This window comes from Vicugna pacos, chromosome 34 (genome assembly GCF_048564905.1).
Source record: "Vicugna pacos chromosome 34, VicPac4, whole genome shotgun sequence".
Classification (NCBI taxonomy): domain Eukaryota; kingdom Metazoa; phylum Chordata; class Mammalia; order Artiodactyla; family Camelidae; genus Vicugna; species Vicugna pacos.
The window spans coordinates 171,180-185,713 of record NC_133020.1 but is presented as its reverse complement, the minus strand read 5'-3'; the positions used below and the strand labels follow the sequence as shown (position 1 = coordinate 185,713).

General features: G+C 39.3%; 1 protein-coding gene across 1 annotated transcript in view; it reads right to left on the bottom strand.

Moving 5' to 3' along the window:
* Nucleotides 1–2,501: 2,501 nt before the first annotated feature.
* Nucleotides 2,502–14,534, bottom strand: part of LOC140691239 (UDP-GalNAc:beta-1,3-N-acetylgalactosaminyltransferase 2-like) — a 67,297-nt gene continuing 55,264 nt past the window's right edge. Inside the window, exon 9 of the mRNA XM_072954252.1 lies at nucleotides 2,502–3,152. Coding sequence (XP_072810353.1) covers nucleotides 3,027–3,152 — 126 coding nt within the window. The 3' untranslated portion in view covers nucleotides 2,502–3,026. The remainder of the gene's footprint in view (nucleotides 3,153–14,534) is intronic.

The following is a 14,534-nucleotide window of genomic DNA, read 5'->3' as shown; positions in this document are numbered from 1 at the left end:
CTGTTATGTTTCTTTGACCAGTGTTCCTTGGTGCAGCCTTTGGGTTTCTGAGAACCGTCCGCTTGGACTGTCTGTTACAGAGCTCTCCCCATTTTTGGGGAGAGTCATCTATGTCTTGTTGAATGCACTGATGCCAGATGTTAACCTTGACCTTCCACCAGCCTGAGTTTCTGGTGGTCATGGCTTAACCACTGAGACACATTCCCTCCCAGCTTTCATTCCTAACAAACATATGTAGTAACTCAGATCTTGGCCTAGCTCCTCCTTTCTTGTCTACCCAGGTAATGGTCAGCTTCATTCTAAAGTATTGTGCCTCTTAGGAATTGGGGAAAATAGTAGAATATGAAAAAAAAAAAAGACACAAGTGAACTTATTTATAAAACAGGAACAGACTCACAGACATAGAAAGCAAATTTATGGTTACCAGAGGGGAAGGGAGGTGGGAAGGGATAAATTAGGAGTATGAGATTTGCAGATACTAAATATTGTATATAAAGTAGATAAACAGGTTACACTGTAGAGCACAGGGAACTATGCTCAATATCGTGTAGTAACCTGTAATGAAAAAGAATATGAAAAGGGACATAGTTGTATATGAATGAATGAAACATTATGCCGTGCACCAGAAATTGACACAACATTGTAAACGGACTACAATTAGAAAAAAAAAAAAGAAAACGTGATTGAGGAGAATGGATGCTAAAATTTTATGAAGAGGGAAAAATTGTGAACCATTGAATTGCATGCTGTTGGGAATAAAGAGTGTGACATATAACCAAAGCAGTGGAGGAAATAGCCAGCAATTTTGATTTAGGAAGAGATATTATAGCAAAAGCACAGTAACTGAACTTGTGGCCTCAAGTGTCCTTTCCAGGAAGATACAAGCAATACTGTGAATATCACTGAAATTTTCTAGGATAGAATGGACTCACTATCTGAATGAAAATACCTATCTTTCTTCCAAACAATCCAGTATAGAACTTGGGAGATGAATAGTGTGTATCAGGAAGATCTGTGTACTTGTTTGGGGCCAAGAGTATTGGCATTAGAGTGGAAAGCATAAAGGACAAGGAACAAGAAGTGGGAGGATCCTCAGTGATGCTACAGATCATTTGGGAAGGAGGAGAATAAGGTGGTTGCTCGCCTAACACAGATTATAAAAGTGGCACAAAAGTAGGTTAACGTTATGATGGAAGATGTCAGCTATCTTAAATTCTGCTAGAGGCCCATTCCTTTCTAGGGACAAGAACTGATTCTGGTTTTTTTGTGTTTTGTTTTTTTTTAACCATTTAAGTTCCTTGGAAGAAACAAAAGGAGAGGAAAGATTCCTTCAGTTTGAAATCTCATTAACAGGAAGGAGGAAACAGGTAAAGGAGAAGGCCCTGAAATATTGTGGGAGAAGAAACTGCAATTTTTGAGAGTCTTCCCAAACAAACAAAATGTTGAGTATAATCAAACTGCTCCCTTGGGTATTAGAAAGGTATACTTTGAAAAATGGAGAATAACCATACTCTTAAGATTCAGTGTCCCAGTTACAACTGAATCAAATCGAAGTTCTATAAAACCTAAACTTTGGGGAATTACATTCTAGATTTTTTTTAACTGTAGTAAAATATAGATAATATAAAACTTACCATCTTAGCCATTTTTAAATGTGCAGTTTAGTAGTGTTAAGTATATCCGTATTACTGCTCAACCATTGGCATCATCTGTTTCCAGAACTCCCTTCATTTTGCAAAACTGAAAATGTTGCCATTAAACAAATCCTCACTCCCCTTCCCCCAGGCAGACCACCGTCCTGCTTTGTCTATGAAGTTGACTCCTCCAGGGGCCTCTTTTAAGTAGAATCACACAATATTTGGTCCTTTGTGACTGGCTTATTTCACTTAGTGTAATGTTTTTGAGATTCATTCCTGTATGATGTGGCAGAATTTCCTTCATTTTTAAGGCTGAATAATCCATGGTATGGATAGACCACATTTTGTTTATCCGTTCATCCATCAATGGACATTGGAGTTGTTTCCGCCCCTTGGCTGTTGTGAATAATACTGCTGTGAACATGAGTGCAAATACCTGCTTGAGTCCCTCCTTTTAATTCTTTTCAGAATGTTTTATTTGGGGAATTATGTAGTTATCTCATCATTAAGACCATATAGGAAACAGTTTAGATTTAAAAACTAAGAAATAAACAAATAAACCCATGGGAAATGGACAAAAGATTGTGAACTGGTGGATCACAGAAAAGGATATCCAAATGAATGGATCAATAGATGCTCAGCTTCCCTCGTGAAAGGAAAGGCAAATAAAATATGTATTTAATGTATCAGACTGATAGGTAACCAAAAGTTTGTTAATATTCTGTGAAAGGTGAGGTTGTGATGAAACAGGGGCTTAGACACTGCTGATGGGATTGTAAATTGGTACAGCCACCAAAAAGGTAGCTGTCATTGTCATTGTCATTGTCATTACTTCTCAAAACAAAAATGCACATACCCTTTGAGTTAGCAATGCCCATTTTGAGAATGTTTATTACAGATATTTTTGCACAAGTGTGAAAGATAAATGTGCAAGGTTAATCCTTGCAGTATTATTTGCAGTAACAGAAACGTGGGAGTAACCTAAATGTCCGTCAGTTTGAGGACTAGTTAAATTGTTATATCTATACAAATACTGTGCAGCCATAAAAAAACTGAAAGCTCCTGACATGGCTGTGGATAAATCTCTAGGACATACTATTGAATGAAAATGTAAAGAATAGAAGCACATATACAGTATGCAATCATTTGTGTAAAGAAAGAAAAGAAGCACATATTTGCTTATATCTGCATGAAGTATGTACGGAGATACACTTAAGATACTAGTGAAGCTGTTGCCTCACTATGACCGGCAGGAGTGGAAGGGGAATTTTCAGTGTATTCCTTTTTGTACTTTTAAGTGTCATCTATTCCGAAATTAAGTGAAAAAGATATGCATAGAAAAATGCAAAGGATTACTAAAATGGAAAAAGAGTTTTAAACCAGTGACTTTTAGACCCTTTTAGACCCTTGAACAGACCTCTTAAGAAAAATATCAGTCGGGGGAGGGTATACTTCAAGATGTAGAGTACGTCCATCGCATGCACAGGCTCCTGGGTTGAATCCCTGGTACCTCCTCTAAAAATAAATAAAATGAATAAATTACCCCCCCCAAAATATCAGCAATGTTGAACCTCAAAATCAACTTATGAAAATATGTGAAGACAAGAAAAACGCTTTTAGGATTGATTTAGACTAAAAAGTAGTATAAGAATACATTGGGTAGAGTAATACATTTCTTTTAACTTTAAATCCTGAATATTTTTAAACATAAAAAAAGAAAAACACAGGAGCCCTCCTTATCTGTGGGGGATATGTTCCAAGATCCCCAAGGGATCCCTAAAACTGCAGATAGTACCAAGCCCTAATTATACTCCGTTTTTCCTAAAATGTATAAATTAAATTTATAAATTACAAAAATTAAATATAAATATAAACTAAAACATAAATTTGTAAATTATAATATATACAATTCATAAAATTTAATTTATAGATTAGATACAGTAAGAGATTAATAGCAATGATAATAAAATAGAGCAATTATAATCATATAAAAATAATAAAAATTATGTGAATGTGGTTTCTCTCAAAATATTTTATTGTACAAATTTAATGCCTTTTCCACTTAAGCCCTTATCATGCACATGGCCATAACTTTTGCAGTTCGAGGTATGACAGCATAAATTTCTTTTTCCTTCTTCACAAGTTCATAGATAGGTTTGTTCTTAATGTAGATCTTAGCGACTTCCGCATGTGATTTTTTTTTTCCTTATTACGTGGAGCACTGTCACCTTTTCATTTAAAGGAAGCACGTTGTGGCTACTTTCTGGCATCCGATCTGCCAGCGTCGTTGCGCTCGTGCTTTGGGGCCCTACTGAAGTGAAATGTGGGGTTACCGGAACACAAGGACTGTGACACCTAGACAGTTGATCTGATAACCCAGACAGCTACTGAGTGACTAGCGGGCAAGCCGGGAATTTGATGAGAATAGTGCGTTATTCCTCCCACTTTTCAAAATCATTCTCCTTTTCCTCCTCATTGTTATTAATAGAAAAAAATAACAATTACATTTTTCCAAAAACTCAACAACTCAGAGGTGTCTAAGCTAATAAATGAAAGTATTCTGTCCCTTACCCCTTCCCTCCTCTGCCTGATTAAGAGTGTATCATCCCTGGGCTGAGAGTGTATTTTGATTTCAGTGAGACATTTGATAAAATTCATGACACTCTTGAATGTGAGTTGGATAATAGAAAGGCTTGTAACTACAAAGTTTTACCCGTGGGTTTCTGTCTTTTGTCAGTGTCTTACATTCTGTTTGTTTGTTTATTTGTTTTGATGGGGGAGGTAATTAGGTTTCTTTACCCTTAGAGCAGGTACTGGGGATTGAACCCAGGACCTCGTGCATGCTAAGCATGCACTCAACCCCTTGAGCTATACTTTCCCCCCTTATATTCTCTTTTTGTCTTTGTTTTTATAAAAATTGCCCAGCACAATGCTGGGAGAGGTGGTTAATGTGTTGGATTATTGTATGTTTAATATAGATAAATGTAAAGTCCTATATTTATAATAATATTATAATTTATTAACTTCTACCTCAAAAATTAGTTATTCAAGTACAGGATAGAGAAGACCTGATTGAAAGCTCTGGCTGAAAACTCCTAAGACTTTGTAGAAATAAGTAAACAAGTAGGTTTTCTCTTGGTGCCACTGTCAATAATTAACTTTTTTTTTTTTTTGGTGCCCTTTTTGGAAGCCGATGAGAACAAATTCGTTTTTTTCCCTCCTGTTTTTGAAACTCATTGATAACATGAAACTTTTCTTGCAGCTGGCTACTGGGATTATTTTTAAGCAAATACTTTTTTTTCCCCTCCTTTAAATTAACTATGACTTTTACACAGCTGACTTTTTTAAAAAGCCGAGATAATTTTATGATAGATATCCTGATATCTATATCTATATCATCCCTTCTTCCTCCCCCTCCCCTCCCCGTAAATCAATTTTCAAATGATGGCAGTGGAAGGTTTCTCTGGAAAAAAAAAAAAATGTAGTGAGGTTTGGTTTCCTTGTCAACGGAGGATGAAGTGAACAGCTAAGCAGCTCACAGAGAGCAGGTACTTGGTCCCCTTGGAGGCGTTTCCCGGGTTTGCAATGGCAACACTTGTCCTGGCAAAGAAATCTGTGTATGTGTGTCTGTGCGTGTGTGTGTGTGTGTGTTGTGTGTTTGTGCGCGCGCGTGGCTCCGGCAGTGTCCGAGCCCGCGGTGGGGAAAGCTATGCCGGGAGCTAGGGGAAACCAAAGTCGGTAACTTTTTTTTTTTTTTGGTGGACAATTTGGCCATGGCTTTCGAGAATCTTAGACATATTTATTTATTTTGAATAATTGTCTCAATAATTTTTCCCGAAGAAATACTTCAAAGGATATCAATAATTTAAAAATGAAAGATGTTTTTAGCTGTTTTCTCTGGGATAGTAAACAATGAAAACATATAACAGTAGAGAAGTGATTAAATTGTGGTATCTATATGTCAAGATTAAAGTGATTAATATGATGACCTTGTGGCTCCATAGAAAAATGTTTACAAAATGTTAAAATAAGTAGAACAGAAATTATATGTCTTTGTATTATATTAAAAATTCTATTTACATGTTAGTGAAAATTGAGAGGGCATTTAAAACTGTTGTAAATTGTTTTTTTAGGGTAATGTAATTATAGTGACATTTTAACATTTTAGTTTTATGGTCGGAAAGTGATGGTAACTCAAAAATGGTTATAGAGTTTATTTCATTGCAGTCTTAATAGCAAGCAAGTCGTTCCCATGAAAAGGGGGAAAGTGAATGTAATATTAGGCTGACTTATTAGATGAGTGATTTTCAGACCATTGAACCCACACACAGGTCAAGTCACATTTGGAATGTGGTTTTCAGTTTTAGGTGTTGTATTTTAAGAAAAGAATCGGTAAATGAATTGTGAAGGAGAACTTGGAATTCACGTGAGGATGGTTTATCCAGAGAAAGAGTTTTAGGAGGTGGGGACAGGAAGCAGAGAGAGGGGATATAGTAACATAATGGTGGCCTTCGAATATGTCAGTGTCAGCTGGGAAGGGGAGTAGTTTGATTCTCTGTAGCTGAAGAGGGCAGCGCTAAAGTCAGTGGGTAGAAATGATCGGGTGGCATGTTTCATCTCTTTAAAGAACTATTATCTAACTAGTGGGGCCACCTGAAAATTAAGTGGGCCATCTCCGTTAGTTAGTGAGCCTGTATATTTAAAGTAAAAGGCTTGGCTGACCCCCAGAAGAACCTAACCGAGGCCCAGTGCAGTGACTGGGAGAAGGCCCAGTGCAGGCAACTAGGGAAAGTCTAACTAGCTGGGTGCGCTGGCTTTGGACAGTCTGACTGGACACTGACACGGGGGAGGGCTTGGGTTGGGGTGATCAAGGCGGGGGTGTTAGCAACAGACCGTGGAGGTCCAGGGTGCACCCATCATGGATGTCAAGTGGGTCTAACAACAGGGAGTCACTGGGTGACCAGCCAGAGGGAGAGGGAACCAAGGCCTTGGTCTCCAGAATGTCCCAGATCACAGTATCAAAAAACAATTATTAGAAGAATCAAGAGACTAGACAGGGTCGTCAGAAATAGTGACATGACACACAGCCAATAATTACTGACCTTAGACCCCATGTACCTAATGGTCTCAGGTCCTGTGGGCACGACTTACAGGTGGGCGTGGGAATTGTTACTAAAGATGGAAGGGGACCAAGCACGTGAAGGAATTTGGTAATCTATGAACTGCTTGTATGCATTCAAGGAGAGTGAGGATTGCTCCCTGATGTCTTTTCTCCACTCTTTTGCTACTATGCCACTTGGTTTCTCACCAGTTCACCACTGCCCCATCCTCCTCACCAGGCCGTTGTCACTCTTAGCCTCTCTGCGAGGCGGGGCCCTTAGGCTGAGCCCCAGCCAGAACTGCAGCCTGACTGTGGGGCTGGTTGCGAGTTTCTGGGTTTGGAAACCCCCCTGAACTCCAGTTCATGGAACCAAGCCTCGGCCTCCTGCTCTAACATCTCGTGGGAGCAGAGTTCTGCAGCGATCTTACTTGTTCTCTCCTTGGGCCTAGAACTTTGCATCCAAACACAGGCTTGTGAGTAGGGCCCTACCTGTAGACCAGGCATCTCAGCTGCTGACCACGTGTGTCTGAGCTTCCTCCACAGGAACATGGCTTCCCCACACCCATCCTACCTTCTTGTTCATTCTATCCTCCAGTTACCAGAACTGGCTTGACTTTTCCCACCAAGCTGAGATTCTGGGATGCTTTCCCTTTTGCTTTTCAACCCTACCAGGCAAGTTTAGATCTAGATTTTGTCCCCTTCCTGACTGCCCTATCCTCCCATATTTAAACCGTCAAAATTCAGCCCCATTTTGAAATAGGGGTCTTCTCATAAGAATTGGGGAAAATTTTGGGGGGAAAAATTTATATGAGAAACTGAGAGAAACCAATACTGAAATTTGATAAGAGATGGAACTGCTCAGATTATTCTGTTTTATGGGAAGAGCAGGTCAGATGTGACATAGACAACTCCAGTAATAGAGGAAATGTCTACTGTTTCTTTAAAAAAGATAACATAAAGGCAGAGAAGTAACAATGTTAAAGACCTCAGCTATCCAGTTAGGGTTTATGAGTAATGAAAAATGTGTTTTGAATCCCAAAAGATGTAATTAGAGGTGTATGTTTTTCTTATATTGTGCACCTATTATATGATTATATTATTAAAATAGCAAAGTATTTTTTCAGTAGTCCTGTAACTTGTGGTCTTTTCAGAATCTTTGCATTGCAACATTGCTAACTTTTTAGCAACTAAGTTTCATTTAGATGAAGATGAGGGTCTAGTTGAAAACCATATTTGTGTTAGCAGAAGGAACACAAAAGTTTTTAAGCTCCAGGCTCACACGGTCCAATACGGTTGCTCCATTATTCCTACTGCAGTCGGATGCTGACACCAGGAATCTGGTCTTCTCTTACCCTTTCTGGCTTTCCCTCCTCTGACCCTTTAGGGATTTCTTCCTTCTCCGTTTTAAGTACTATATTTCCCCATGGTTCTGTCACTGATTCTCTTTCTTTCCATCTAATACACTTTCCATCTCATCCACTGTCATTGGCATCAGTTATAAATTGTCCTGATGACTCCCAAATATACATTTCTAGTGAAAACATGTCTTCTCTACTGGAGACCCTGTCCATCATGACGTTCTATGGACACCTCCTCCCAAACTTGAACCTCCTGTTGTATTACCCATTTTGGTGTCTGGCACCACCATCTACCCTAGACAAAACATTGAGTCTTCCCAGTCCTTAATTTTACCATTTCTATCCATTTAATCACCAGACCCTGTTCCAGCTCTTAACTTTCCCTGAAATGCATACCCTTCTCTCATCTCTGATGGCCACTGGACTGTAAGCTTCTGAGACAGGAGTCACACATGCGTGGTCAGCTGTGATGTCACGTCCAGCACAGTAGCTCATGTGTCGTCAGCACTTAGCATGTGTTGGATGAATGGATGGAGGCCAACACCTTGGCCTAGGCTCTCATTGTTTCCACCTGCATTCCAGCAATGTTTCCCTCGCTGGCTACTCTGCCTTTTACTTTCTTTCGGTGTGTTGTTTACACTACTGGTGTTGGGATACATCGAAAATACAGCTTTAAAAACTTTGTAAATAAATATGTGTATTTCTAAAAGATAAAGGCTTTTAAAGAGTCATAAGCACTATACCATTGTCACAGCTCAGAAGTTAACTATTATTCTTCCCTTTTTTCCAGAACAGATGATTTGTTAGCCTTTTTGAAAGGTTATTCTTTAAATATCACCAGCTATCTAGTCAGCGTTCAAATGTTCAACTTTCTCATAATTTATTTTAAAAAGTATTTACAGTTTAAAAAAATTTTTAGGTTCCAAATAAAGTCTGTACATTGAAGTTGATTGCTATCTCTCTTAAATTTCTTTTTTTAACTTCAAAATTTTTAAAATTATTTTTAGGGGAGAGGTAATTAGGTTTAATCTATTTATTTTTTCATGGAGGGACTGGGGATTGAACCCAGGTCCTCATGCATGCTAAGCACGTGTGCTCTACCACTGAGCTATACCCACCCCACTTCTCTTAAATTTCTCTTAATCTCCTTGTGTTTCCCCATCTCTTTTTTTTTTCATTTGTTGAAGGATCCAACTTGTTGCAGCAGGAATTCTGTCTAGTTTTAATTCCTAGAGAGATGGTACTTTTCTCCTAGGCTCCCTTTAAGAATTTCTCCTTATTTTTAGGGGTCTGAGTTTTTTTCATTATCCGTGCTCCGTCCTATGTCTGTAGGTCTGTGTGTTTCTCCTTCCTTGGGGGGGAACAGTGCCCATGTCACCTGTTTCCTTTCCCTTTCCTCTGGCTCCTTTATCCCATCATCTATTTTCCTCTCCTTCCCACTCCCTTCAGTAAGTGATAGAATACACAGCTGTGTGATGTGAGCTCACTGGAGTTAAGCAAGATTTTAAAAACTGCATTAGATTATCAAAATGTAGTTAGATGGTGAAGTAAAATCAAAGTATGAGTGTGTGGTGCATAAACCTTTAGATTCTTCTCTGCACTAAATATGAAGACTAAGTTGGGCAGAAGCCTTGACCTCATGAATATCTACTCGAAGCTAAAATACATTTCTTTTAAGAGAATTTTACTGAGTTCTTGTCAATGTCATATTTTCTTCCTAGGTCTCCTCACACTTTGGATTCTGGCTGTATGACAATGACTGACACTTTGACATCAGATGTCATTGGTTGGAGAGTTGAAGTTAATGGAGAACATGCAACAGTGCGTTTCTTTGGCGTTGTCCCTCCGGTGGCAGGTAATTTAAGATGTCGTGTGTGTATGTGTGTGTGTGTATTTACTTTTTGGTTGTTTCTGGGTCAGCTCCTCAGTAGTGCTTTATAACACCAGTTTTGGGGAAACTAACAGCCAAGTTATATATACCTCTGATAGATAGTTTTCTTTTGGTGACAGTATCCTGTGGTATATATGCATTTATTTGATTATATGCTTATCTAATTATTTAGTATTGCTATTTTGTATTAGGTCAACCTTAAAATATCTTCTGAATAAACTTTGAACAATAACCAAAAATACTGAATTCCCATAAACCTAAGCTCAAGAATTGAGTAATGATTTGGAAATTTCCTTTGTCATTAATCCATGTGTATATGTATTTAATGTAGTTTAAATTGCTATACATACAATTTTATGTTACCTTTTTTCACTTATGATTTGTTATATATTTATCTGTGTTGCTATAACATTATTTTACAAGTATTTCTTCTTTATTGACATACAATTTACATATATTAATTTTGGATATGCATAATGATTCAGTATTTACATATTTTGCAAAATGATCACCACAATAAATCTACTTAACATCCCTCACCAGACAGTTACACATTTTTTCTCATGATGAGAATTTTAAGATCTACTGTCTTAGTCATTTTCAAATATACAATACACTGTTACTGACTGCAGTCACCACGCTGTATGATGCATCCCCAGGACTTAGTTATTTCATAACTGGAGGCTTGTTGTCTTTTCATCCCTTTTACTCATTTTAGCCTCCCCGCATCCTCCACCTCTGGCACCACCCATCTGATCTGTTCTCTGTATCTATGTGTTCTTTCTTTCCTTCCTCCCTTTCTTTTCTTTTCTTTTTTTTTACATTCCACATGAATGTGAGGTCATAGGTATTTGTCCTTCTCTGTCTGACTTATTTCATTCAGAATAATGTTCTCAAGGTCCTTCCATGTTGTCTCAAGTGGCAAGATTTCCTTCCTTTTTGGCTGAATGATATTCCATTATGTGTGTGTGTGTATACACACACTACACACACACACACACACACACACACACACTACATCTTGTTCATCTCTTCATCCATCAGTGGACACTAGGTTGCTTCCATGTCTTGGCTACTGTGAATAACGCTGCAATAAACATGGGGGTGTAGATACCTTTTTGAGTTAGTGTTTTTGTTTCCTTTGGATAAGTACTCAGAAGTGTAATTCTGGGCCCTATGGTACTTCTCTTTTTAATTTTTTGAGGAATCCCTATACTGTTTTCCATAGTGGCTGCACCAGTTTACATTCCCACCAACAGTGCCTGGGGTTTCCCTTTTCTCCGTAGCCTTGCCATCACCTGTTATCTCTTTGTCTTTTTTGATAATAGCATTTCTGTCAGGTGTGAGGTGATAGCTCACTGTGCTTTTGATTTGCATTTACCTGATGATTATTGATATGGGGCATCTTTTCATGCACCCATTGGCCATCTGTCTGTCTTTGGAAAAATGTCTATTCAGAGACTCTGCCCAGTTTTAAATCAGATTGTTTGTTTCTTTGCTGCTGAGTTGTATGAATTTTTTAATATATTTTGGATATTAACCCCTTATCAGATGCAGGATTTGCAGATACCTTCTCCCATCCAGTAGGTTGCTTTATCATTTTGTTGATGATTTTACTTGTGGTTCTTAATGGTCATATTTAGTGCAGTACTTAGTTTATTTAATCATTCCCCCTTTTTAGACATTAATTTCATTTTTTTTTACTTTTGTAAATAACAGTATTGTAGACTTCTTTATATATCTTAATCAATTAAGAAATATTTAAGAAATATTTAAGTATCTTCTCTGTATTAGGAACTGGCCTGAATTAGTATGGGTAGATTGATAAACTTATACCAGAGGGAGTTTCAAAGTGTGGTCCCTGACCAGAATCAGCCTCACTTGGTTACCTGTTAGCAGTGCACATTCTTGGGCCTTGCCCCAGAACTACTGAGTCAGAAACTCTGGACGTATTCTGGGTCCGTGGGGCCCAGCAGGCTGTGTTTTAAGAAGCCATGAAGGGCATTTTGCTAAGTTCACTAAGGGTTGAGAATCACTGAACTGGACAGATACAGACTGCCTTCACAGACCTACACTTTACCCAGTTGCTTAGTGTGGAGAGGGTTTCTTCCCTTGTTTGACTTGGATTATTGGTAAATTGGAAGAGAAAGTAACATTTAACTTTTCTTTTCTAATGGTCAATTTTATGTTACTTTTGTTTATCACAATTTAAAAAAATTCAGCAAAAAAATGTTAAATGGTATTGAGAACCTATATGTACAAGGCAGAGTGAGAAAAACAGATTCAAAGGACCAGTTCTTAGTACTCAAGAAAGTAACATTTAATCTTTTTTTTTTTTTTTTTGGTGGAGATAGGAGGTAATTAGGTTTACTTATTTTTAGAGGAGGTACTGGGGATTGAACCCAAGACCTCATGCATGCTAAGCATGAGCTCTACCGTTTGAGCTATACCCTCCCCCACCAGTAACACTTAATCCTAAAGTCAGCTGATGATCCAAACTTACTTGCTAATTAAGCAATCATTGTGTACCAGGTGCTTCTACATATGCACTCCACTTGGAACAAGAACATTGTTACAACGCACAAATTATAATAGCAACTCTAAAATACAGATACTGTTAGTCCCATTTTTACTGATGAAGAGACCAAGACTCAGATCTCAAAGCTTCCCTGGCAGAGCTGGGGTTTGAATGAGTGCTTTAGAGACTATGCCTTCTCTTTTCCATTGCTTCTTAAGAAAATGAATATTTTAAGATTCTTGGTATATATTGCCAAGTAGCCGTCTCAAAGTATTGGTTCAATGTCCAATTCTTGGAAAATTTCTAATACCCTAGTTCTCGGGGAATCTGACAGAGACAGAGACTCACATTTAGGAATTGGAGGGTTCAAAAAGTTTCTTAGGAACTACTCTTAGGATTGATGCTAATGGAAGGGGAGGGGGCTGGATTGGGCTGGGTGGGGGGTACAAGCTGGACTGTGAAGTTGTCTCCACAAAGGTTTCAGTGACCCCATGTGGGGGACTCTGAAGCTGGGATGGCCTTCAGTCTTTCCTCGTTGAGGTGGGGAGCTGGGCATTGGGACCTCTGTGATGATCTGTCATTGGGTTCTGGTTACCCTAGGAGGGAGGCGTGCCCTTGGCCAAGGGTGCCTTTTTCAGTAGAGGCAATTCTAAATGAAGGCCCACAGCTGAATGCTATCTGCCAAAGCCAGGACTCCCAGCAGGTGAGGGGAATATGTCCCAATTCCTAAAAGCAGATTGCAGTGGCACATCACAAATACAGTAATTTAAATGGAAGCTATTTAATGGTAGTTCAGCAGATATGAAGTGGTATATATTATTTTCATTTATTAAATTGCCTGGGAGTTGTATGCTTTGTTTATATATGTGTTATCAGGCAATGTTTTTTCCCTGAAAATTATAATTCTGCAAAGAGAAAACTACTGTGTGTCTTTATTGCTTATATCACTGGGGCATTCTCTCCATTACTCGACCTCAATTGGTGCTACTTTTGGATTTCTTTTAGAGATCATCTGACTGGGATTGGTATGAAGATGCAGAGAAATTGAACATATTTAGTAATTACTCCTGTGGTTACTTCACTGCATGTTGTTATAGGGCTGTTGTGACAACTAAATGAGTTAAAGGATTAAAAACACTTAGACCAGTTCCTGGTGTACGCTGAGCACCGGGAATGGTGGCACCTAGCTCTACAAGTGCCTAGTAGGTGCTCAGTATGTTTGTTGAATGACTGAACGATCTCACATCCAGTGGAGTAGACAGCATAATCCCTGTTTTCTGGATGAGGGAACTGAGGCACAGAAAGGTTAAGTAGACCTGATATCACCTAATTAGGAGTTTATAAGGTGGGCTTTAACCCCAGGTGCTCTGACCCTTAACCCCTGTGCGGAGTAAAATGCAGAAGAACCACAAAGTAAGGACATATTCTGAGCTACGAGGGGCTAACAGTGCTCAGGGAGGTGTCAGTACAGAGGTTGAGTGACCTGGGCAGCGGGGATTGTGTGCTGTTGTGCAGGCGATTCCTGGGCCCTGCATTTTATCTGCTTTAGGGCTGCACAGGGCAGACCTACCAGCACAGATTCCCAACACTCAACAGGTGGTCACAGGGCTCGGAACTCTTTCGAGGTTTCTGGGCTAAATCTCGAGAGTAGGCGGGGCTGTTTGCTGAAGCCCCTCTGCCGGATCTGCCTGGGTTCCTCCCTAGAACTCTCCCTGCCCTGAGGGGCCTGCCAGCAAGCCTGTGTGAACCGTGTTAGCATCGAGTCCCTGGAAGTCCAAGGCCATGGCTCCCACCGATATACGAAGACTCCAGGTCAGATCTCTGGGGGGCCCTGCCCTGGCTGTCGTTTGGGGGAACAGTAACTTTGCATAAAAGAGCTTCACTCCTTTGCTCTGGTCCATCACCTGCTAAAGTCACAGAACCCCAACATTTGACAAATGGTGGCTCCATAGTTTAGGGAAAGAAGCAGGAGGCACCCAGGCCCTTGGAGTGAGAGCAACCACCCAACTGAGGGCTCCCCGCCTGCCCA